Below are 21082 nucleotides of genomic sequence, written 5' to 3' on the forward strand. Positions count from 1 at the left end.
CTGTGCCGGGATTTTAAGGGACAAGCGTCACCCCAAAGGCAGGATGAAGTGCAGGGGAGCCAGAGGCAGGCTACGACTGAATGGACTGGTGCAGAGAAACCTGGTTCTTCGCAGTGTTTGTGCTAACCCAGATGCTTTTTGCAGAAGCAGCCTGAGGGTCAATTGCATGTGTTGCCATGCAGGCAGGTCCGGGGAGGAGGAGGAGTGGTCCCAGGCAGGTGGGCTTCTGTCAGCAAGCGTTGTGCAGCACACTGAGAGCGGCCCTGAGGAGAAGGACTTGGGGGTGTTGGTGGGTGAGAAGCTCAACAGGAGCCAGCAATGTGCGCTGGCAGCCCAGAAACCTCTCGCACCCCAGGCTGCATCCCCAGCAGCGTGGGCAGCAGGGCAAGGGGGGGGATCCTGCCCCTCTGCTCCGCTCTGGGGAGACCCCCCTGCAGTGCTGCCTCCAGCTCTGGGGCACCAACAGCAGAAGGACACGGAGCTGTTGGAGCAGGGCCAGAGGAGGCCCCGGAGATGCTGGGAGGGCTGGAGCCCCTCTGCTGTGAGGACAGGCTGAGAGAGCTGGGGGGGTTCAGGGTTCAGCGTGGAGAAGAGAAGGCTCTGGGGAGACCTCAGAGCCCCTTCCAGTCCCTAAAGGGGCTCCAGGAAAGCTGGGGAGGGACTCTGGATCAGGGAGGGGAGCCATAGGACGAGGGGGAACGGTTTTAAACTGGAAGAGGGGAGATTTAGATGAGATCTGAATCAGAAATTTTTCACTGTGCAGGTGGTGAGCCCCTGGCCCAGGTTGCCCAGAGAAGCTGTGGCTGCCCCATCCCTGGACGGGTTCAAGGCCAGGTTGGATGGGGCTTGGAGCAGCCTGGTCTGGTGGAAGGTGTCCATGCCCAGGGCAGGGGGTGGCACTGGATGGTCTTTGAGGTCCCGTTCAACCCAAACCATTCTGCCAGTAGCTGCAGCTGATTCAAACTGAAGCAGGGGCTTAGCAATGGCTGAGAGCTGGCTTGGCACGCGTAAATACCCCTTCTCTTCAGAGATGCTGTCCTGACTGTTGTATGTCCATGGGGAATTGCTGGTGTTGGCCAAATCCCAAGTGGAGAGTTGCCTGGGTGAGCTGGCAGGCTGGAGCAGGGGCTGGAGTCTTCACGGTGCCTGGGATCGGCTCTGCGGCCCTGGTACCTGGGTGGTGCTCCCTGGAAGAGGGACAGGCAGGGAATCACTTACCCTAAGGTACCTTTCCTTTGTGGAGGAGTGTCAGCGAAACCAGGAATTGTCCTGAAAGAAACCCAGCCAGGTCCCCTTGCAAAAAGGGGTGTTTGGAAAGTAGAATACCCTTGGGAGAACCAACAAAAGAGCAGTCATGCCCAAATCAGTGCCAGGCAGAGCCAAATGCCTTTTGGAGGAGGGGAAGTGCAGCCTTTCAGATGCTAACTGGGTATTTGGATCAGTTGCTGTATGGAGGAACTGGTGTGCCATTGGCTCTAGGAGGACCTGTTGTAATTAATGCATTGGCTTTGGCTGCCTTCTGTAACGGCAGGAAGGGATGTGCGACTCTCTTGAGCCAACGCCTGCGGGGACAGATAGAAAATTTAATAGGAGACAGATGGAATGGACATTTTGGAGATCTCCGCGGTGGGAAGATGTCGCTGCTCAGGCCCTCAGGGACTCACAGCGCTCCCGTTCAGCAGAGTTTTGAAATTAGCATCTCTGTGGAAGAGCTTTTCCTAAGGCACGGCTGATGCCTACAGGTAGAGCAACTTTCTGCGGCTTAATGGAACGGGAGGAGCACTTTACGCTTGGACACGATGCCTTTCCAGCAATATTGCTGAAATTCCCCGTAAGAAATTCTGATGTCATTTTTTTGGTCTGTTTCATAGATTGGATTAATCAGCGGAGACACACCCTCCGGGTCGCGGAGTTGGCTTCCTTTCATTAATTTACCCTCGAGTCTTTGCTGAACAAAGAAGGATTTGTTGAACAAAGCCGGGTCAGTGCTGGGCTGAAGAGCCTTGCGCCTCTAGCCTGCTAGTTTGAATTAGGACTGAGCCGTAACTGTAAATTGTACGTCCTGTGGCCTGGATTGGTAAAAATGTCCTGGCCTCAATTCTTGTCTCCTGCAGAGCCTGAGACCTCAAGAGACACCCCAAGGTGGTGGCCTTCGGGGCGATGAGTAGACTCCCCAAATGAGACACAGTCAGAAAGAAAGTTTGGGAAGGTGTGAGCAACTCTGCTGTCGATAAAAAGAGGTGTTCATTTCATACTGTTTGCTTTAAAGGCTTAGTGGACTCTCTAGGGGGAAAAATAATTTAAAGAATAGCTTCATTAAAGGCCAAACAAGTCTATGAGTAGAGGCTTTTTGCAGGGCTGGTGAGAGATCCGTGGACCAGCTGCTGGCTGCATTTCTCTGGGTGCCCCTCAAATGTTTTTTCTCCTCTCTTCCAGCTCTTTGAGAACTTCTACTTCGGAGAGGTGCAGCTGGACGCGGTGCATCTCTCCCAGAGGTTCTCTTCAGATGCCTCTGGCTACTACGCGACGTCTGGGCGGCTCACCTTCTCCTGAAGCAGCAACCCAGCTGCTGCAGCGGGTCCACTCGCCGGTGAAATGTGGTTTTACAGAACACGAATTTTGGACAAGAACCCGGGAACTCCAGGTGGGGATGCCTTGTGACCCCTCGAAAGCACACTGCAGCCAGGAACCACGGCATTTCCCACATTTCCCTGCCCTCTCTCTGGGGGGAACCGGAGTCCTTCCTCCTCCTTTCCCTATTGGTAACCAAAACATCACCAAGTTGCCTCTTTGATGTCTGTCGCCTCTTTGTTTTCCAAGAAAACAACTAGAAAAACTGGTGCAGGTGGCTTTTGGGGCATCACTGATGTTTAAACATGGCTTCGTTTCAGAAGGAGGAAGTTGGTTCTTAAAATAAGTATTTAAAATCCAAGAGAGCTCCCGGGAGCATGGTTTAACAATATTGAGGTCAGGCATTGCTTGGATCTCCGTCAGCGTGCCTGTGTGATGTAGATCTCCAAATAAATTAATTCCCTTCAAAAGCAAAGTGTTTACCTCCTGTTGCATTGATAGTTTCTGTAATTAAACTTCCAGCACACAACTATGTTTAATAAGAAAGCATTTATGGTAAGAGCTCTTTCCGGTCACCGTTTCGGAGTGTGTCAAAAAACATACGCCTTGTAGGTGTTTTCTCCGTGAAAACAAGAGCAAAACTCTTTGATACCATTGTGAATCCTTCAGAGATCTGAAGACAACTGGGGTTTTTTTCTTGTAAATCTCCCTGTTAGGTAAGAATAGCAACACAGGCTTTCAACTCTCCTGAGGATGAACGCTTTGAAAAATGGAAAGTGCTGCTCTTTAGTTGTTTTGCAACAAACTGGTGGCGGCAGCAACTGGTGCTGCCCGTCCCTAGTCACTGCCGTGGATGTGGAATCGTGTCCTGGAGGCAGAGAGCAGGTTTGCTAGGGACAGGGCTGCTCCAGCAGCACCTGCTTGTATTACTGTTTGGTTTTAAGAGGTTTTCATCCCATTTTCTCCCTCCTGAAGTGTGGCTATACTCTGCCTGCGCGCACAAACAGCGGTGGGAGGCGGTCAGGATTCAGGCTGGCTTTCTGTTTTTTTCCCCACATGCGTTGCTGGTTGTATTTCCAAGACCAAATTGCCTATCTCTGCTTGCAAGCCTGCCTGCCAGGAGATCAAATCATCCGTGGCTTTGCCCTTTACCCCGGAGTCCCTGCTTGTACCCAATTACAACCGTTGGGCTTTTTGTCTCCGCTTTTCCTTGCAGCCGAACGCCTGCCTGCTCTCCAAGCGGAGGAGGAAGGGTCGCCTTCAAAGCCCTTGGCTGGGCGGGCAGACCGCCGGCACGGGGAGGTGCCGAGGGCACTTAATACTGGCCGCTGTCACCTTTCAGCCAGCCTGAAGAGGTGCTTGGCAAATTGCGCCAGCCGCCCCAAGAACAGCCCCGGGAGCTGCTGCTGCAGGAAGGGGAGACGCACCTCGGGAAGCTTGTTCCCGCTGGGTTTTTAACAGCTCTCAGCAAGAAACTGAGCGCTACAGGATGTGGGGTGCTGCTTGCGCTGGAGTTTTCCTTAATAGGGCATTGGTGGCATTTTTATCACACCTGCTTTGCTCCATTGTCACCTCATACTGATTTCTTCTTCATCGAGGTGGGCTTATAGTCTTCCCTCCCTCCCTAACGCAGGAGGAGCTTTGCAAACAGCATCTCAGCGTGGAGACAAACACAGCTTTTCTACAAAGAAAGGCCGACCTGAGGATACTCTTCCACTTCCCACTCTTATAGGCACGTTTTAATGGCAATTGTTTCTGTGACCCTTTGGAAGTTGGTTGAATTTTCGGTGGTAAGCGGCTTATCCCACTGCTCCAGCCTGGCACGGCTAAATTCGTTCCACACCTCCATCCCCAGGCGGAATTAAGGGTTCTGGTCTGTTCCTCTCATCCGCGGAGTCATAGCTTAGGGCTTTTCCATCGTTATTCCTAAATTAGAAGTTTCATATTGAGCATGATAAAACTGTGCTTTGTGCCCAGTCCTGCATGCACTGAAATCCCGTTAAACCAGGCAGCGTTAGGGGTTTGCAGGACACGACTTAATACTTCAGAACTTGCCTAAAACTTGTTTAAACTGAAGCCTGCGGCGCTGTGTTTTGTCTCCATCCCGAGCATCCTCACAGGGAGAAGAAAAGCCGTGTTTGTGTGTGCGCCGGGAGCTCCCCGCTGCAGCTGCGAAGGAGCAGCGGGTGTGCGGGGCCCCGCGTCCCCGCTGCTCCTTCGCAGCTGCAGCCGGGGTGAGTTATCACCATCCTTCCTTGCCAAGCCACCAAGACGTCCCCATGAGTGCCACCGTGCCCACCAACAGGGGTTGGAGGATGGGGGGATAGAGATACGGGGTGGGCGTTTAGTGGGGATGGTGGGTGAGGGGTCCAGGGCCGGGGGGACACAGGGCAGGGACCAGGGATAGGGGATGAGGGGTGCAGGATGGGGGTGTGGCAGGGACAGGGGATGCGGGATGAAGGATGTGGGATGGGGACATTGTACGGACCAAGGATGCAGGATGAGGGATGCAGGGATGGGGGATGCAGGATGAGGACTGGGTATGGACCGGGGATGCAGGATGAGGACTGGGTATGGACCAGGGATGCAGGATGGGGACAGAGCAGGGACAGGGGACATGGGATAGGGACATAGAAGGGACTGGGAATGCAGGACTGGGGAAACAGGATGGAAATGTGGCAGGGATGTGGGATGGGGATATGGTAGGGACCTGAGACGCAGGATGGGGGATGCAGGATAAGGGATGCAGGATGAGGACTGGGTAGGGACAAGTGATGCAGGATGAAGGATGTAGGATGGAGACAGGGCAGGGACAGGGGATGCAGGATGGGGACTGGGTATGGACCAGGGATGAGGGATGGGGACAAGGTATGGACCAGGGATGTGAGATGAAGGATGCAGGATGGGGACAGGGCAGGGACAAGGGACATGGGGTGGGGACATAGAAGGGAGGGGAATGCAGGACGGGGGAAACGGGATGGAAAAGTGGCAGGGATGGGGGATGCGGGATGGGGACACGGTGGGGACCAGGGATGGGGGATGTGGGATGGGGACAAGGTATGGACCAGGGGTTCAGGATGCAGGATGGGGACAGGGCAGGGACAGGTGATGCGGGATGGGGACTGGGTATGGATCAGGGATGCAGGATGGTGACAAGGTATGGGCCAGGGATGCAGGATGGGGACACGGTGGGGACCAGGGATGGGGGATGTGGGATGGGGACAAGGTATGGACCAGGGGTTCAGGATGCAGGATGGGGACAGGGCAGGGACAGGTGATGCGGGATGGGGACTGGGTATGGATCAGGGATGCAGGATGGTGACAAGGTATGGGCCAGGGATGCAGGATGGGGACAGGGTGGGGACAGGGGATGCAGGATGGGGACAAGGTATAAGAGCAGGGATGAGGGATATAGGATGGGTAAAAGGCAGGGATGGGGGATGCAGGATGGGGACTGGGTATGGACCAGGGGATGCAGGATGGGGACAGGGAAGGGAGGGCACGCAGGATGGGGACTGGGTATGGACCAGGGGATGCAGGATGGGGACAGGGAAGGGGGGGCACGCAGGATGGGGACTGGGTATGGACCAGGGGTGCAGGATGGGGACAGGGAAGGGGGGGCATGCAAGATGGGGACTGGGTATGGAGCAGGGGTGCAGGATGAGGGATGTGGGACGGGGGATGCAGGATGGCCACGAGGTATGGACCAGAGATGCAGGATGAGGGATGGGGACAGGGCAGGGATGAGGGATGCAGGATGCAGGATGGGGACTGGGTATGGACCAGGGACGAGGGATGGGGGATGCAGGATGGGGATAGGGCAGGGATGGGGGATGCAGGATGGGGACAGGGCGGGGACAGGGGTGCAGGATGGGGCCGGGGGAGGCCCCGGGGCTGCGGCCGTGCCGTGCCGGCGGGTCCCCCACCCCGGTGCCGGCGCGCAGGTGCGGCGGGCGCGGCGGACGCTCCGCCCCGGCCCTCCCGCCGGTGCCGCCCGGTGCCGCCCCGCGGCCGCACTCGCCGCCGGCGCCTCCCCGTGCGCACCGCTCCGCTCCGCACCGCTCCGCGCCGCGCCGCGCCGCTCCCCCCGGCGCTGCGGCAGCATGCGGGGCTGCGGCGGGCGCCGCGCCTTGCTGGCCCTGCTGGCCCTCCTCCTGCCCTCCGCCGCCGCCGCCGGCCCCGCCGCTGGCCCCGGCCCGGCCGCGGCGGGGGAGAGCCCCGGCAATTTCATGGAGGACGAGCAATGGCTCTCCTCCATCTCCCAGTACGGCGGCAGGATCAAGCACTGGAACCGCTTCCGAGACGTGAGTCCGGGCCGGCGGCGGGGCTGGGGGCGGGGTGGGGGACGACAAACGGGGACACGGGACGCGCCACCGGGCACCGGGAGCCCCCACCTCCGCCCTCCCCGCCGCTGCGGCTGCCGCAGCACCGCCCTCCCCCGGCACCGGCCCCGGCCCTCGGCTCCCTGGCAGGCGGCCGGGGATGCTCGGCGCTGCCCGCATCCCGCCGCGCCGGTACCCGGTACCCGGGGGATGCCCTCCTCCTTCGGCAGCGCCGATGCCAAGGCCACCCTGCCCATCGCCACCCCTGCCCATCGCCACGGCCGGCGTGGCCGATGCCAAGGCCACCGTGGCCAGGGCTCGACGCCAAAGCCAACCTCGCCACGGACCCCGGGGTGCTGCCTCCCGGCCCCTCTCCCCCTGCGCCGCACCGTGGCCTCGGTGACAGGTCGGGACACCGACGCCTTCCCGGAACCCTGCGGGGTGTCGCAGGGGTGCCCAGCCCCTGCTCGGCGGGGTGGTGGTCCTGGGGAGGTCCCTGGGGACAGGGAGGGGGACACGAAGCGAGGAGTGGGAGGATGCAGACATCGCCAGCCCTGGCGGGTGACCTGGCACCTGGGGCTCGGCGTCCTGTCACCCCCCGCTTTTACGCAGCCCGTAAAGAACGGCCTCAGCAGCGTTTGGTTCCGATCCTCAGTTTTATGGGGAATTTTTCCTGGGCTCATTTTACGCCCGTCCCCCCACGCTACCCCCCACTAATGTCCCCCCAGGGCGGGGACACAGCGCTGCATCCCCATCCGGGGGTATTCCGGGGGACATGCAGCAGCCGGGCGGGGAGGGGGCACACGCCGAGCCGCCCCCCCCATGCCGAGCCGGCCCCTCCGTCTTTGTTCAGATGCGCACTAGGGTTCACCTTGGCAGCAAGGATGCGCCGCCGGGAGATGTCCCCTGCCGTGAGCAGGGCGGGGGGAAACGTCCCCCCCCACACAAATAAACCAGTTAGGGGGACAGAGCAGGGGTGACAGAGCAAGGGAGGGGGTAAATGCCTCCCCAGAGACCCCCACCAGCGACATACCCGGCCAGAGCTGGGCACCAGGGACCTTGGCCAGCTGCAGATGCTCAAGGGGGAGCACGTGTGGACGTGGCCCCACCACGCTGAGCATCCCCGGGGGGGTTTGGGGCTGGGACCCCCATCCCGGTGCACCAGCAGCACACGGGGGGCCTGCTCGGCTGTGCCAGGGCTGCCGTCCCGGGGGGGACTGCAGCCCTGCCGGCCGTTAGCGCGGATTAATAAGCAAGTCCTGTGGATCTGTGGGGTTTTGGGCCCAGCGGCAGCAGCGGGGAGGAGGCTGGCGGCCCTGCCGAAAGCCACGCCGCAGGGAGCTGCCGGGCGCCGCAGTGTTGCTAATCATGGCCCAGGAACACGGGCGATATCGATTGCGGTGCAAAGGCCGGAGCGAGAGACAGAGCGATGCCCCTGTGGAGCTGCCTCCCACCATGCTGCCCCCCAGCACCCTGCCCCCCTCCCTGGAGCAGCGGGGAGGCTGCCGCCCCAGGGACACAACACCCACCCCGCTCTCTGTGGCTCCCCAACACCCCCAGGATGTTCTCAGGGCCCCGGGGGGAGCAGCTCTGCCTCCCCAGGCAGCGTCATCCATCTTAGCCTGCTCCCTCTGGGCTTGGTGTTGAAACACCGGGGTGGCAGTGCCAGGACTGTCACCCCCCGGGGATGACGGCAGGGCCTTGCTGGGCTCCCAGGGGCTTCCTCCCCCCCGCTCCCTGTTTCCAGCCCCCAGCCCTCCCCGCTCCCTGCCTTTCCTGTACAGCCAAGATGGGATGGGGAAAGGTTTTACCCTGTATAAATGCTCTCTGGGGTTACAGACTAGAGCCAGAGAGGGGGGAACATCTTAGTGGTGGGCATCGGTGGCATCTGGGGCAGGTGATGGGACCTTTGGGCACTTGGTTGGGTGCCCAGCTGGCCCAGAGTGCCCATCACCATGGGCTGGGAGCTCTGGTCTGCCCCGGGGGCTGACGGCGGGTGCTCTCTCTTTCTTTCTCTCTCTTTTTGGGTGCTGGCTGGGCCGTCTCGCTGCCAGGAGGTGGAGGTGAGCGTCGAGGGGCTGCCGGTGATGGTGGCAGCCTGCTTTTGGGGTGGGGGGAAGCTGCTCCACGCCCCTGCTTGCTCCCCTCCTGGCGTGGGGACAGTCCCAGGAGTTTGTGCTGGGAGAGCCTCGCCGGGCTGGTGGCCCCAAGTGGGGTGGTGGCACTCCTGGTGGCACCTCTCCCGCTCATCCAGGCTCTCCCTGCCTTTTGCAGGACGACTACATCAAGAGCTGGGAGGACAACCAGCCCGGGGATGAAGGTACCCCTGGGATGGGTTTGGGATGGGGCTGGGTGCCAGCCGGTATTGTGGCAGGGTGGGGGGGACACACACTTTCTACCCGCACCCCCCCGGGCTTTTCCCTTCCGGCGGGGCTGGTGCGTGCCGGGAAGCGGCAGCTGGTGCCAAGGCAGCTGCCCAGCTGCAGCCTGAATGGGGCTTTGTGCTGGGCTGGCTCGCGGCCAGCGCTGCCGGGGGTCCCCGGGGGGGTCCCCACCTGCCCCGGCCCCTCTCTGCCCCCTCCCTGTAGCCCTGGACACCACCAAGGACCCCTGCCAGAAGGTGAAGTGCAGCCGGCACAAGGTGTGTGTGGCGCAGGGCTACCAGCGTGCCATGTGCATCAGCCGCAAGAAGCTGGAGCACAGGTAGGAGGGATGGGGACGGGGACGAGCTGGTGGCGGTGGGGGAAGGGGGGGGATGCCGAGCCTGGGGGGGGCTCAGCATCGTCCCCCACCACACAGGATCAAGCCGCTGGGCTCCAAGGGGCACGGGGGCTGCAAGCCCTGCCATGCCGCCCCGCTCGCCGCCGTCTGCGGCTCCGATGGCCACACTTACAGCTCGGCGGTAAGGACGGTGGCATCTCGCCGCAGGGAGGGGGACACCATGTCATCTATCCCCCCCCGTTCGCCAACGTCCCCCTGCTGCCCTGCAGTGCAAGCTGGAGCAGCAGGCCTGCCTGGCCAGCAAGCAGCTGACGGTGCGGTGCGAGGGGCAGTGCCCCTGCCCGACCCCACGCAGCCCTCCCGGCGACGCCAAGCAAGGTGAGCAGGGATGGCGGACACTGCCGAGGGCGTCCCCGAGCCCTGCCCGGCCTGACGCCGCTCCTCTGGACGCCCAATTCCCCCCCCTCAGAGCCGTGCACCGGGCAGGACCTGGCTGACCTGGGCGACCGCCTGCGTGACTGGTTCCAGCTCCTGCGGGAGAACGCCAAGCAGAATGGCTCCGGCGGCCTCCCCGCCAGCCCGGCCACTGGTACGTGTCCCCACTGGGTGTGGGGGGAGCGCAGGGGGGCTCTCCCCAGGGGGAAACCAGGCGACCGCGGTCCACATGCCGCCCCGCAGCGCTGGAGAGGAGCGTGGCGGCCAGCTGCAAGGAGGCGGTGGGGTGGATGTTCTCCCGGCTGGACACCAGCGGGGATCTCTTCCTGGAGGCGGCCGAGCTGGCCGCCATCAACCTGGACAAGTACGAGGTGTGCATCCGCGCCTTCTTCAACTCCTGCGACACCTCCAAGGATGGCCGTGTCTCCGCTCCCGAGTGGTGCTTCTGCTTCTGGAGGGAAAGTGCGTCGCACCAGGGCCAGAGAAGGGGGGATGCTGTGGGGATGGGGAGGGTTGTACACTGGGGTGGGGGTGATGCACACCATGGGGTCCTGGGGAATCCATGCTATGGCGGTGGGGTGGAAGGGGATGCTTGCCACGGGAGGATGTACGCCATGGGGTCTCGGCGGGGGGAATGCATGCCATGGGATACACACCACGGGGTTGGAGGGACGCACACCATTGATGGGGGGGGTGGGTGGGTGGGGTGTACACTGTGGGTCATGGGAGCGCATGCTGCAGGGTCTGGGGGGGAATGCACACCATGGGGGATGCAAGGTGTGGGGTCCTGGGGGATTCACACCATGGGGGATGCAGGCTGGTGGGGTCCTGGCTGGGGGGGGGGATGCCCATCATGGGGGATACAGGGTGCAGGGTCTTGGGGGGGTGCAGGAATACACACCATGGGGGATGCAGGCTGTGGGGTCAGGAGACTGCACATCATAGGGGCTGCTGGGGGGGGGTGCACAGCATTGGGGAGGGGATGCATGCCATGGGATTTGGGGGAATGCAGTCTGTGTGTGGGGGTTGTGGGGGGCTGTATACCCGGGGTGGGGGGGGGGGGCGGGTAGGGGGTGTTCATGCTGTGGGGTCATGGGGAAGCACACCATGGGTTGGCGGCTGCCCACCATGGGGGCTGCAGGGGCTGGTGGGGGGGATGCCCGCCGTGGGGGATGCAGTGTCTGGGGCGGGGATGCCTGCCATGGGGGCGGAGGGCGGGGGGGGCCGTGCGGTGGGCTGTACACCCACCCTAAGAGCGGTGTATGGGGTGTGGGGGGGCGGTGCTGCAGAGCCACCCTGTCTGAGAGAGCTGGAGAAGATTCAGATCCAAGAAGCAGCCAAAAAAAAGCCGGGTGAGTTGCTGGGGGGTGGGGGGGGGTCCTGTCCGGGGCCCTGCATGGGATGGGGACAGGGAGCTCTTGTGGGGGGGACGGGGGGGTGTCATCGCTTCCCCGCAGGCACCTTCATCCCCAGCTGCGACGAGGATGGCTACTACCGGCGGGCACAGTGTGAGCCGGGTGGCGGGGAGTGCTGGTGCGTGGACCAGCAGGGCACCGAGCTGACGGGCACCCGCGGCCGTGGCAGCCCCGACTGCGGTGAGCGCCCGGGGAGGGGGGGGCACCCCCCATCTTTTTACTTTTTGGGGGGAGACAGGGTCACACACAGCTCCAGGACCCGGCCGCAAGCTTCTGCCCCTTCCCTCCCCCCCCACCACAGAGGAGGCAACGGGTTTTTCGGGCGACTTCGGGAGCAGCGTGGGCTGGGAGGATGAGGAGGAGAAGGAGCCAGAGGAGGCGGGTGAGGAAGGCGAGGAAGAGGAGGGCGAAGCGGGCGAGGGCGACGACGGCGGATACATCTGGTAGAGGAGCAGGAGAGAGCCCGGCGGGCGGCACGGCCGGGCAGCAGCCCCCCCCCCAGGCCAGGGGTCCCCGTGACACCCCCACCAAGCTACCGGGGTGGCGGTGGGGGTGGGGGGCGAGTGTGTGTGCGGCATCCCGTCACCCCCCAGCCCTGCATGGGACGGGGTGTCGGGGTGCTCGCCCAGGGAGGTGTGGGGGGGGGTGAGCGGGGCAAGGGGGGCCACGCTTGTGCGAATTCGAGCTGCTTTTAATTATTTTTTGTTGGGGGGGTTGGTGGGGTGGGGGGAGGGGTAGAGCCTTGTAGGCCTAGTGTGCTGCCGCGTGGTCTTCAACCGGGCAAATGGCGCTAATAAAAGTGGGGGGAAAAAAAAAAAAAAAGGAAAAACAGACCCATAAAACACCTTCCATAGATAAGCTGCCCCCCCCGCCCCTCCCCCTGTATATCCCCCCCATGCTGTGCTTGCGTGGCCCCCCCGGCATTGTGTAGCGGCTGTGAAATAAATACCCCGTGCTGTGTCGAACGCTCGCCTGCCTGTTCCTCCCCGCCGACATCCCCCAGTGCCCCACCTGCACCCACATGGGCTGCTGGGGGTGTCGTGTCCCCCCCATGGGGACATTCTTTCAGCGGGGGACAGGGATGCTGGTGGTGTCCTGCTCCTGCTGTGTCCCCCCCAAGTAGGGATGGGGGTACCCCTGGGTTTGGTCCTGTCCCCCCCCCCCCCACAACTGATGTAGGCTGGAGATGACACTCATCCTCCCCCCCCACCCCCCCCCACCCCATAGGTCCCAGCTCCAAGTACTCCCCCCACCTTCATCAGCCCCTGACCCTATCCAGGACCCCAGCCCCAAACTAACCCCCTCCACCCCAAACCAGCTTTCAGACACCCCCACACCCAGGGTGGTGGGGCACAGAGCCTCCTGCCTGGGGGGGGGTGGAGTGGGGGGGGGCTGACATCCACCACCCACCTCCCATGGACCCAGGGACACAGGTGCACCCAACTCGCCCCCCCCCCGCCAGCCGCTCGGCACCACAGGACACCACGGCCTCCACTCACAGCATTTAAGGCTCCGGGGAATAACAAAAAAAAAAATAATAAAACAAATTAAGCCCCCCCAATTTGGGGGCGCCAGCAGCTGGTAAAGGCACTGTGCCGTGTCCCATCCCGCCCCCGCCCCCACAGGATGCCCACCCTTGGCCGTCCCTGCGGGGTCCCAGCACTCGGCCCTGACACCGCTGGGGCCAAAGAGGGGATGTGGCAGCTCCCCCCCGCTTGGTGTAGCCCCCCTCCGCCCAGGAGCGGGGAGGGTGTCAGAGCTTGCTGGGGGGTCCCAGGTGCTGCTGGAGCCGCCACACCGCCCGCACCCCCTCGCCCGCACGGTTGAGCCCGGCGAAGGCACTGGGGTGGCCGGTGCGGCGGTAGCGAGTGAGGAGGGGCTGCAGGACGGTGACGGGGATGCAGAAGTTGAGATGGGGGTAGGTGGACCCAGCGCTGGTGTCCCGGGTGTTGCTGGCCACGATCCCTGGTGGGGAGAGGAGCGGTGCCCGTGTCACCAGAGGACACCCATGGGACCCCCCCCACCACCACCCATGGGACACCCTGGCTTACCCAGGAGGCATCCGCTGCGGGAGGAGACAAGGGGGCCGCCGCTGGAGCCCCCATGGACAGCACAGGTGGTCTGCAGCATGACAGGGTGCCCGGCCACCGCCACCACAGCCGAGAGGACCCCTGCCGTCACCGAGGGGCCGCACGCCCGCCCCAGCGCCCCGAAGCCCACCACCATCACCTCCTCTCCTGGGGCGGGGGGAGACGGGAGGTGGGTGCAAGGGGCGGGGCGGGGGGAGGGAGGGGCACGGGGTGTGTGACACCCCAGCACCCCACGTCCCCCTCCCCAGCTGCTTACCTGGTCGGAAGGAGTCCGCGGGACATGGGGGGACGAAGCCCATCACGCTCTCCTCCAGCTCCACCACCGCCACGTCGAAGGGGGACGACTCCTGAGTGGCGAACACCACGCGCCCCTCGAGGATGGTGGCAGCCCTGAGGACACAGCACAAAGGACGTCACAGCAGAGGGGGATGCGGGGTGGGGTGGGGGGGATGTGGTGTGGGACACTCACCGTCCGGGAGCGGGTGCCGGCATCACATGGATCGTGTCACCCGCCTCCACCACGTGCCGGCAGGTGAGGAGCAGGCGGGGGCCCAGCAGCACCCCCGAGCCCCATGTCGCCCCACACTCCACCAGCGCCGCCCAGCGCAGTGGGTCCTGCCCGCTTCCCGCCCCGATGGCGGCCACCCCCGCCGGCACCGGTGGCACCGCCACACCGGCTGCGGCCAGGAGGTCAGCGCTGCTGCGCAGGATGGCGGCCAGGGAGCAGAGGAGGGTGAGCCCGACCCACTCGGCGCCTTTCCAGCAGAAGGAGGCGGCGATGATGGCCACCAAGCGTGGGCCGGTGGGCGAGGGCTGGAAGGCGCCGCCGCCCTCGGTGCCGGGCAGGCAGCGTGCGTCCGTCAGGACCAGGGCATTCTCCTCGCCCGCCAGGTTGCTCACCACCCCTCTGCTCAGGGTGTTGAGGAAGAGGTCGGGGCACAGGGCTCCGAAGGGCGACCCGCAGGCCACCAGCCCCTCACCCTTCCGCAGGCAGCCGGTGCTGGCCCAGGCCGTCCAGCCTCCCCCGGGGGTGTCGAGGCCGGGCACCCGCAGCCAGGCGAACCAGTGCAGGGCCCGCCCGTCGTCCCCCGCCCCCTCCCCGCCAAAGCGCCATTGCTCAGCTTGCCCGAAGGCCTGCGCTAGCGCCCGCTGGAAGGGGCCGCAGGGCACCAGGGCCAGTAGCCGGGCTTCCTGCTGATGCAAGCTGCCGGCCTCGGGGTGGAGGACGAGGAGGCGCAGGCCGGGCTGGAGCGCGTCGGGCTGCAGGCAGCGGGCGGCCGCCCAGGCGTCGGGTCCGTGGCGCAGGAAGGGGGCGAAGATGGCGGCGTGGCAGAGCACCAGCCCCGGCTGGCGGCTGAGGGTCACCCCGCTGCAGCTGCGGGGCTGGCCGGGGGGGTCGGGGGGGCCGTGGAGGCTGACCACGCAGCAGGCCCGCTCCTCCGCGGAGGCCATGGCGGCGGGAGGGGCCGCATGCGGGGCGCGATGGGGCGCAAGGGAGCGCGCAAAGGCCGCGCAAAGGCCGCGCACAGGCGGCGCAGCGAAGCGCAGCGCAGCCCCCAGCCAGCGCCGCCGCGCGCCCACCCCCGCGCCCCGCCCCGCCCGCCCATTGGCTGCGGCGGCGGGGCGGGACTGCTGACGTAGCGACCCCGCCCCGCCACAGCGCCCCCTGCCGGCCTCCCGCGGCCCTCGCTTGTCTTTACTCGACAGGCGCGGAATTCAGCCAAACACCACAGAATCCGGCCCCCAAAAAAATGTAAAGAAAGGGGTTTAAATCTAAATGAAGGTCGCGACGGCTCCGTGGGGAGGGGCGGAGGGGTGTGTCCCGCATCCCGGGGGATCCATCCTCTGTCACCCTGCCCGTGCCGGAGCTGGGAGGGTGACATGATGCAGCACAGCCATCCCAGCGTCAAGCCCAAACGCTACTGTTTATTGAGGACTGCTCATACCGTGATACCTGGGTTCAGCAACTGGTGAAATTACCTAAATATCGTTAAATATATATTTTTAAAAAAAAAAAACAACAACAAAAAAAAAACCAAACAAAAAAAAAAACCCCTAACCAGACTCTGGACTAAACAAGGTGAACGTTAAACTAAAAAGTTAGAAGGGACGCTGCTTACGTTAACGCTTTCTTTAAAAAATATAATTGGTTTTTCTTCTTTGTCTTCTTTTTTTTTTTTTAAAGTCAATTAACCACAGTGGTGAGACGTGCTCTCTTTTTCGGCTGTTTACAGCGCGGCGTGCAGAGTGTCACCCCCTCCCCACCCAGGTCACACCAAGCCCCTGCCGTCACCATACGGGAAAGGGACGACAGGCGGAAGAGAGTTGTGTCACCACTGTGCCGCGGGGGTGGCCGCAAACCTGGAGTCTCTTGGTCAAAAGGCCAGGACGCGGTGGGCGGGGAAAAAAAAACCCTTCCCTGCGTCCCAAGAGAAAAAGTCCCGTCGGGAGCCGGGAACGGGATCAAGTCCAGAGGAGTAAAAGCCTTGGCGTCCACGCGAGTGTCAGTCAATGTACTGCGACAGCCAGCGGAAGCCCTCGCCGTAGCCTTGCCTCTTCAGCACGCTGCACATGAACACCTCCATGGGCCGGGCGTTCAGGTCCTTCAGCGGCACGTTTCCCTGGGGAAAATCCAAAGGGAGGTCAGGATCATGGAATGGTTTGGGTGGGAAGGGACCTTGAAGATCATCTCATTCCACCCCCCTGCCCTGGGCAGGGACACCTCCCACCAGACCAGGCTGCTCCAAGCCCCGTCCAACCTGGCCTTGAACCCCTCCAGGGATGGGGCAGCCACAGCTTCTCTGGGCAACCTGGGCCAGTGGCTCACCACCCTCACAGCAAACAATTTCTGCCTCAGATCTCACCTAAATCTCCCCTCTTCCAGTTTAAACCAGTTCCCCCTTGTCCTATGACTCCCCTCCCTGATCCAGAGTCCCTCCCCAGCTTTCCTGGAGCCCCTTTAGGGACGGGAAGGGGCTCTGAGGTCTCCCTGGAGCCTTCTCTTCTCCAGGCTGAACCCCCCCAGGTCTCTCAGCCTGTCCTCACAGCAGAAGGACTCCAGCCTTCCCAGCATCTCCGGGGCCTCCTCCAGAACTACTTCCCTCAGAGTCACCCCTGCCTTGGCAAAGCCCGCTTAGCCCAGGATGGTTCCCCCTCTCCAGGGAACAGGACTGTGGGAGCCGGCTGTGGGAAACGCCGAAGCACACACCATTTTCGAGCCACAGGCTGATTACCTGTGACACCCGAAGCACTCGTCACCCCGTGGGCCAAGAGCAGCCCCGCCGTGCTTTACTATTGTCCCCCCGATCCATCATCCTGATCACTTCTAACTGTACCTTTTTTCAACACTGGAAAAACGATTCGAGGTTTAACTGGACAGAAATTCAGAGTAACGAAGCCAGAAGAGCTGGACAATGTGTTAAAAAATACCAGCTCAACACCCAATTCCTCAACTATTGTGGAGGTACCGTGTTTTGCACAACCCTGGCAGTTTCAGAACTTGCCCGAGGGCTTTATTATTATTATTATTATTGGTCAATATCACAGAGAAATTGACAATTAAGAGCTCAATTAGTTTCTAGACGGAACCCCACTCTGCAAGGAAAGATCCCAGCCCCGCCTCGCTTGCGGCCAATCCAAGATGTGGATGCCTCCCTACCTTTCCCGTGGTCTGTCCGTAGAGCCCAAAGATCTCCCGCAGTCTCTCCTCACTGATGGCCTCTGGTCTGTCGATTTTGTTACCCAAGATAAGGATTGGCACATTGGATATTGTTTCGTCCGTCATTAGGGCCTGCGTGCAAGACGGAGGGGTTAAGCAGAGGCAGAACAGTCACAATCTGAAGAAAAACGTTTTGTTTCAGCTCTGTGACCAACAAGGGCTAATTTTTGGTGCTACAGTACTCCTGCGGAAGATGAGTCTCTCTGGAAAGGTTTCTCGGAAGAAGCTCCTATATCTAAACCCACGGGCTGCTCAAGAGCCCAGGGTCGACCCACAGTAAGGGCACCCAGGTTTAAAGAATCACAGAATGGTTTGGGTTAGAAGGGACCTCAAAGCCCACCCAGTGCCACCCCCTGCCCTGGGCACGGACACCTCCCACCAGACCAGGCTGCTCCAAGCCCCGTCCAACCTGGCCTTGAACCCCTCCAGGGATGGGGCAGCCACAGTTTCTCTGGGCAACCTGGGCCAGGGGCTCACCGCCCGCACAGCGAAAAATTTCTGCCTCAGATCTCATCTCAATCTCCCCTCTTCCAGTTTAAACCAGTTCCCCCTCATCCTATGGCTCCCCTCCCTGATCCAGAGTCCCTCCCCAGCTTTCCTGGAGCCCCTTTAGGGACTGGAAGGGGCTCTAAGGTCTCCCCGGAGTTGGGGAAAGAAAAACAAAAAGATGTAAGTTTACATTAAGCTCAACTTTGGATTCCATAAGCCGTGAGTGATCTGCGCAGTCCACCAGGAAAACGATGCCATTGATGGCTGGCAGGTAGTTCTTCCAGACCCGGCGAGCTGGAAGACAGAAGCATCAAACAGCGCCCCCATGAAAACGCTACCTGAAGAAATGGGAAAACTACACCCAAAAAGGAGCCACCCTCTTCGTTAGGATTTCCTCGAGGCAGCACAAGTCCCTCTGGTGAAGGGCCTGGCTCTCTCTGCTTTCAGCCGCCTTTTCAGTGCCTTCTCATATTTGTGTGTATTAGAAACCAAAAAAATAGGCAGAAAAACTTTTCTTGGAACTTCTAGAAAGTCTAAAAATCAAAACTCAGCGTTTATTCAAAAGAATAAGCCTACGACATTCAAGTCTTCTACATGAAAAAATATTTCAGGCTGCAGAACGTGAACTGGCAGCATTTTTTTTTCCAAACTGCCAGAATTAAGCAAAAGTATTGAGACACTGAACCAACTGGTACCCTAGATCCAGGAGGTTATTTCCACGTACAGCTCCATAAATAATCTCAGGCAACAAATAATCAGGTACTGCTCACTGCTATCACTTTTCAGCATCACTTTCTGGTAGATTTTTCTTAAGGTACCACAGAAATCAGAAAATTGACCACCTTTGGCATCTCCTCCTCAGCAACTTCACTTTTACCTTGTTCATGTCCACCCAGATCAAAAGTTGTAAAGGTCATTCCAGCAATCGTCAGCTCCTCTGATGCTGAAATGTAAAAACACAGGCTGTGTTGTGGGAAAATAATGAAGCTGTCACGGATGGAATTTCTTCGGGATGCTTGTTTAACATCGCACACACTCCGCACGTAAGATATTCTGTAGAATTCCAGGAATTCCCTGAATTTCCTGTAGAATTCGGACACTGAAATCGAGTTGTTTCACAAAATCACCAGCGGAGGAAATAATTTCTCCTACCTTCCCACTTAACCACAATCTTACTAATCTGCAATTATTTCACTTTATGACACTTTTCGTTAGAAACCCACTCCCTCCCCAAGAGAGGGACATCATATTAATTGAAGCACGCCAGTTCTCGGCCTCTTCATTTTCTATTTGAGAGGTAAACGCAAGCTCCCTTCAGCTTGGGCAACCAACATGCAACTGCATCCCCACGTGCAGTTTTAAGACCCTTAAAAGTCCATCACCCCAGCGCGGAGCTATCGCTGAGGCATCTTTCAACACCCAAAATTACAGGGGAAAAGCCACACCGGAGGCAGGCGGGGTTCAGTCGCTGGCAGACTTACTGGGATGTAGCGTCGGGACATGCTGACCCAGCCTGTCGTCTTTGAGCATGTGCAACAGAGTGGTTTTGCCGGCGTTATCCAAGCCCAGGAACACAAGTTTTCCAGACTTCTTGTACAAACCTGGAAGGAAAACAAACGAGCAAGAAAAGCTCCAGCAGGCTGATCTGGGCACGGCAGTTTATATACGAATCCCTCTCCCAGAGTGATATTGCCACCTGCGCAGTATTTCCGGCACGGACACACAACAGCAGGCAAAATAAACACAGTTTGAACTGGTCACGTCTACAATGCACATTTTCTAAGCTTGTATTTCTAAGAATAACGTATTCTTTTCTCTGATACATCCCAGCAGAGGAGCGTGCTGCACAGTTTTACTTATGTGCAATGGGTTATGGACCCATCTGTTGCCCCCAAGGGGTATATAAATGTGAAAATTGAATCGACTCATGAAAGACAGCGGCCAGTTGTTGAAGAAAAAGTGCAAAGTGTGAAACAACGCATCATTTTTTTAGATAAACTGATTTTTTTCCACTTCCAGATGTTGCATCTGCAGCAAGTTTCCTTAGGTTTCCAACAGGACTTTTTCTCATCCCTCCCTACCCCCGTGAGGTGCTCCGGACAGAGTGCATCCCGTCATCCAGCAAGGACCTCAGCTGGAATTCAGGCCTCTGGCAGGAGGCGCTTGGCCATCACCCACCCCTCAGGACAGGGCGGCTCACGCCATGGCAAGGCAGCCAGCCCAGCTGCGCAGGTCACCCCAGACTGGGCAGTGTTTTGGCCACCACCTCCGCAAAGAGCCTTCATCCCGGACGGTGCTGGCGGTGGTAGTCAGCGGCCAGCAGCTCCTCCAGGCAGGCCACGGTGGCTAGCTTGGCGCAGGAAGTGATAATTTGAGGAGAAAGAAATCAAGCAGCTGCAGCAGCGAAAATAAGGGCGAGCTCTGGTGGAGCTGGTGAGCTCGGATACCAGGAGGAGGAGGAGGAGGAGGAGGAGGAGGAGAGGGTTCCCTCCCTGGCTGGGCAGGCACATCTGCTGGGCTAAATGGGCCCTTGGCATCAGCCCAGCTGCTTTTGCGCTTCTTAAGCAGCAAGAGAAAGACTGAGCGGGAGCCAAACACCTCCAAAATATTCTCAAAGTTTCTCCCCCTGGTGTAAAAAAGCCTTAATTGACCTGCAGCTTTCTGGCCAAACTTTATCCTAGTCGGAGCCCTCGTGCACCCCAAGAGAGGCGTGCTTCAATCGCCAACTTTGAGATGATTTCGGCAACCAGCACGAGCCAAACTGAGCCAAGGGCAGCTGCCGCAGAGCGGAGCCGGCTGGGAAAGTAGCGTAAGGCGGCATTACCGAGGAACTGCAGCACGCTGCTGAAACCGTTGTAGATCCACTCGAAAATGAAAGACATCGCTGAGGATTTCACTCGCCTGCGGGGACAAAACCCACCGGAGTTAAAGGCGCCGGGTGACAACCGGTCGCCTGCCACCCCCCCCGCCCCAACCCCGTGGGACGCTGCCACTCGGGACCAGGCCCCGCTCCACGGTGAGGGGCGGCGGGGGGCCCGGCGGCCTCAAGGGCGGGCGGTGCGGCCTAGCCCCCGCCCCGCCCCCGCCCTGCCTGCGTGTCACCCCCCGCCACCGCCCCGCGCCCGGCCCGCTCCCCGCCACCCCGCTCGTCCCCCCGACGCGGTGCCCGGCCGCCCCCGGCCGCCCCCCGCCGCTCACCCCCGGCCGTCCCCGGGCCGCCGCGACACCCACTCCCCACCGCGGCCGCCGCCAGCTCCTCGCCGGAAATACGTCGCTCCCCTCCCCGGACACCCCGCCCACTTCCGCCCCGCCGCGCTGGCT

General features: G+C 60.9%; 4 protein-coding genes across 8 annotated transcripts in view; 2 read left to right on the forward strand and 2 right to left on the reverse strand.

The window, feature by feature from the left end:
- The window catches only part of ASCC1 (activating signal cointegrator 1 complex subunit 1), a 39268-nt gene extending 36149 nt beyond the window's left edge, over positions 1-3119 (forward strand). For 2 of the 3 annotated variants that reach the window (XM_074590027.1, XM_074590025.1), the window contains one exon: positions 2437-3119. In XM_074590027.1, coding sequence (XP_074446128.1) covers positions 2437-2553 — 117 coding nt within the window. In that variant the 3' untranslated portion in view covers positions 2554-3119. The remainder of the gene's footprint in view (positions 1-2436) is intronic. The other variant, XR_012587415.1, reaches the window with a different exon arrangement.
- Positions 3120-6564: 3445 nt separating this feature from the next.
- On the forward strand, positions 6565-12429 carry SPOCK2 (SPARC (osteonectin), cwcv and kazal like domains proteoglycan 2). 2 transcript variants are annotated; one of them, XM_074592338.1, is made up of 10 exons: positions 6565-6875; positions 9168-9213; positions 9482-9596; positions 9693-9795; positions 9884-9992; positions 10084-10203; positions 10293-10511; positions 11339-11401; positions 11507-11644; positions 11766-12429. In XM_074592338.1, the coding sequence occupies exons 1-10, from the start codon at positions 6675-6677 to the stop codon at positions 11909-11911; spliced, it is 1260 nt and encodes a 419-aa protein (XP_074448439.1). In that variant the 5' UTR covers positions 6565-6674; the 3' UTR covers positions 11912-12429. The 2 variants fall into 2 exon arrangements, with proteins under 2 accessions (XP_074448439.1, XP_074448440.1); XM_074592339.1 differs by lacking the exon at positions 6565-6875 and adding an exon at positions 8834-8956.
- Positions 12430-12953: 524 nt separating this feature from the next.
- TYSND1 (trypsin like peroxisomal matrix peptidase 1) lies at positions 12954-15143 on the reverse strand. Its single transcript, XM_074590907.1, has 4 exons — positions 14024-15143; positions 13811-13944; positions 13516-13701; positions 12954-13429 (listed from the first exon to the last, which is right to left on the reverse strand). Exons 1-4 carry the CDS (start codon positions 15004-15006, stop codon positions 13218-13220), a joined length of 1515 nt encoding a protein of 504 aa, XP_074447008.1. The 5' UTR covers positions 15007-15143; the 3' UTR covers positions 12954-13217.
- Positions 15144-15460: 317 nt separating this feature from the next.
- On the reverse strand, positions 15461-21056 carry SAR1A (secretion associated Ras related GTPase 1A). Of its 2 annotated transcripts, none has more exons than XM_074592259.1 (7): positions 20960-21056; positions 20586-20662; positions 19243-19362; positions 18639-18704; positions 17952-18055; positions 17213-17344; positions 15461-16175 (listed from the first exon to the last, which is right to left on the reverse strand). In XM_074592259.1, the coding sequence occupies exons 2-7, from the start codon at positions 20641-20643 to the stop codon at positions 16059-16061; spliced, it is 597 nt and encodes a 198-aa protein (XP_074448360.1). In that variant the 5' UTR covers positions 20644-20662; positions 20960-21056; the 3' UTR covers positions 15461-16058. The 2 variants fall into 2 exon arrangements, with proteins under 2 accessions (XP_074448360.1, XP_074448361.1); XM_074592260.1 differs by having other exon boundaries at positions 20993-21053.
- Between the last annotated feature and the right edge of the window lie 26 nt (positions 21057-21082).

Source organism: Larus michahellis, chromosome 6 (genome assembly GCF_964199755.1).
Source record: "Larus michahellis chromosome 6, bLarMic1.1, whole genome shotgun sequence".
NCBI lineage: Eukaryota > Metazoa > Chordata > Aves > Charadriiformes > Laridae > Larus > Larus michahellis.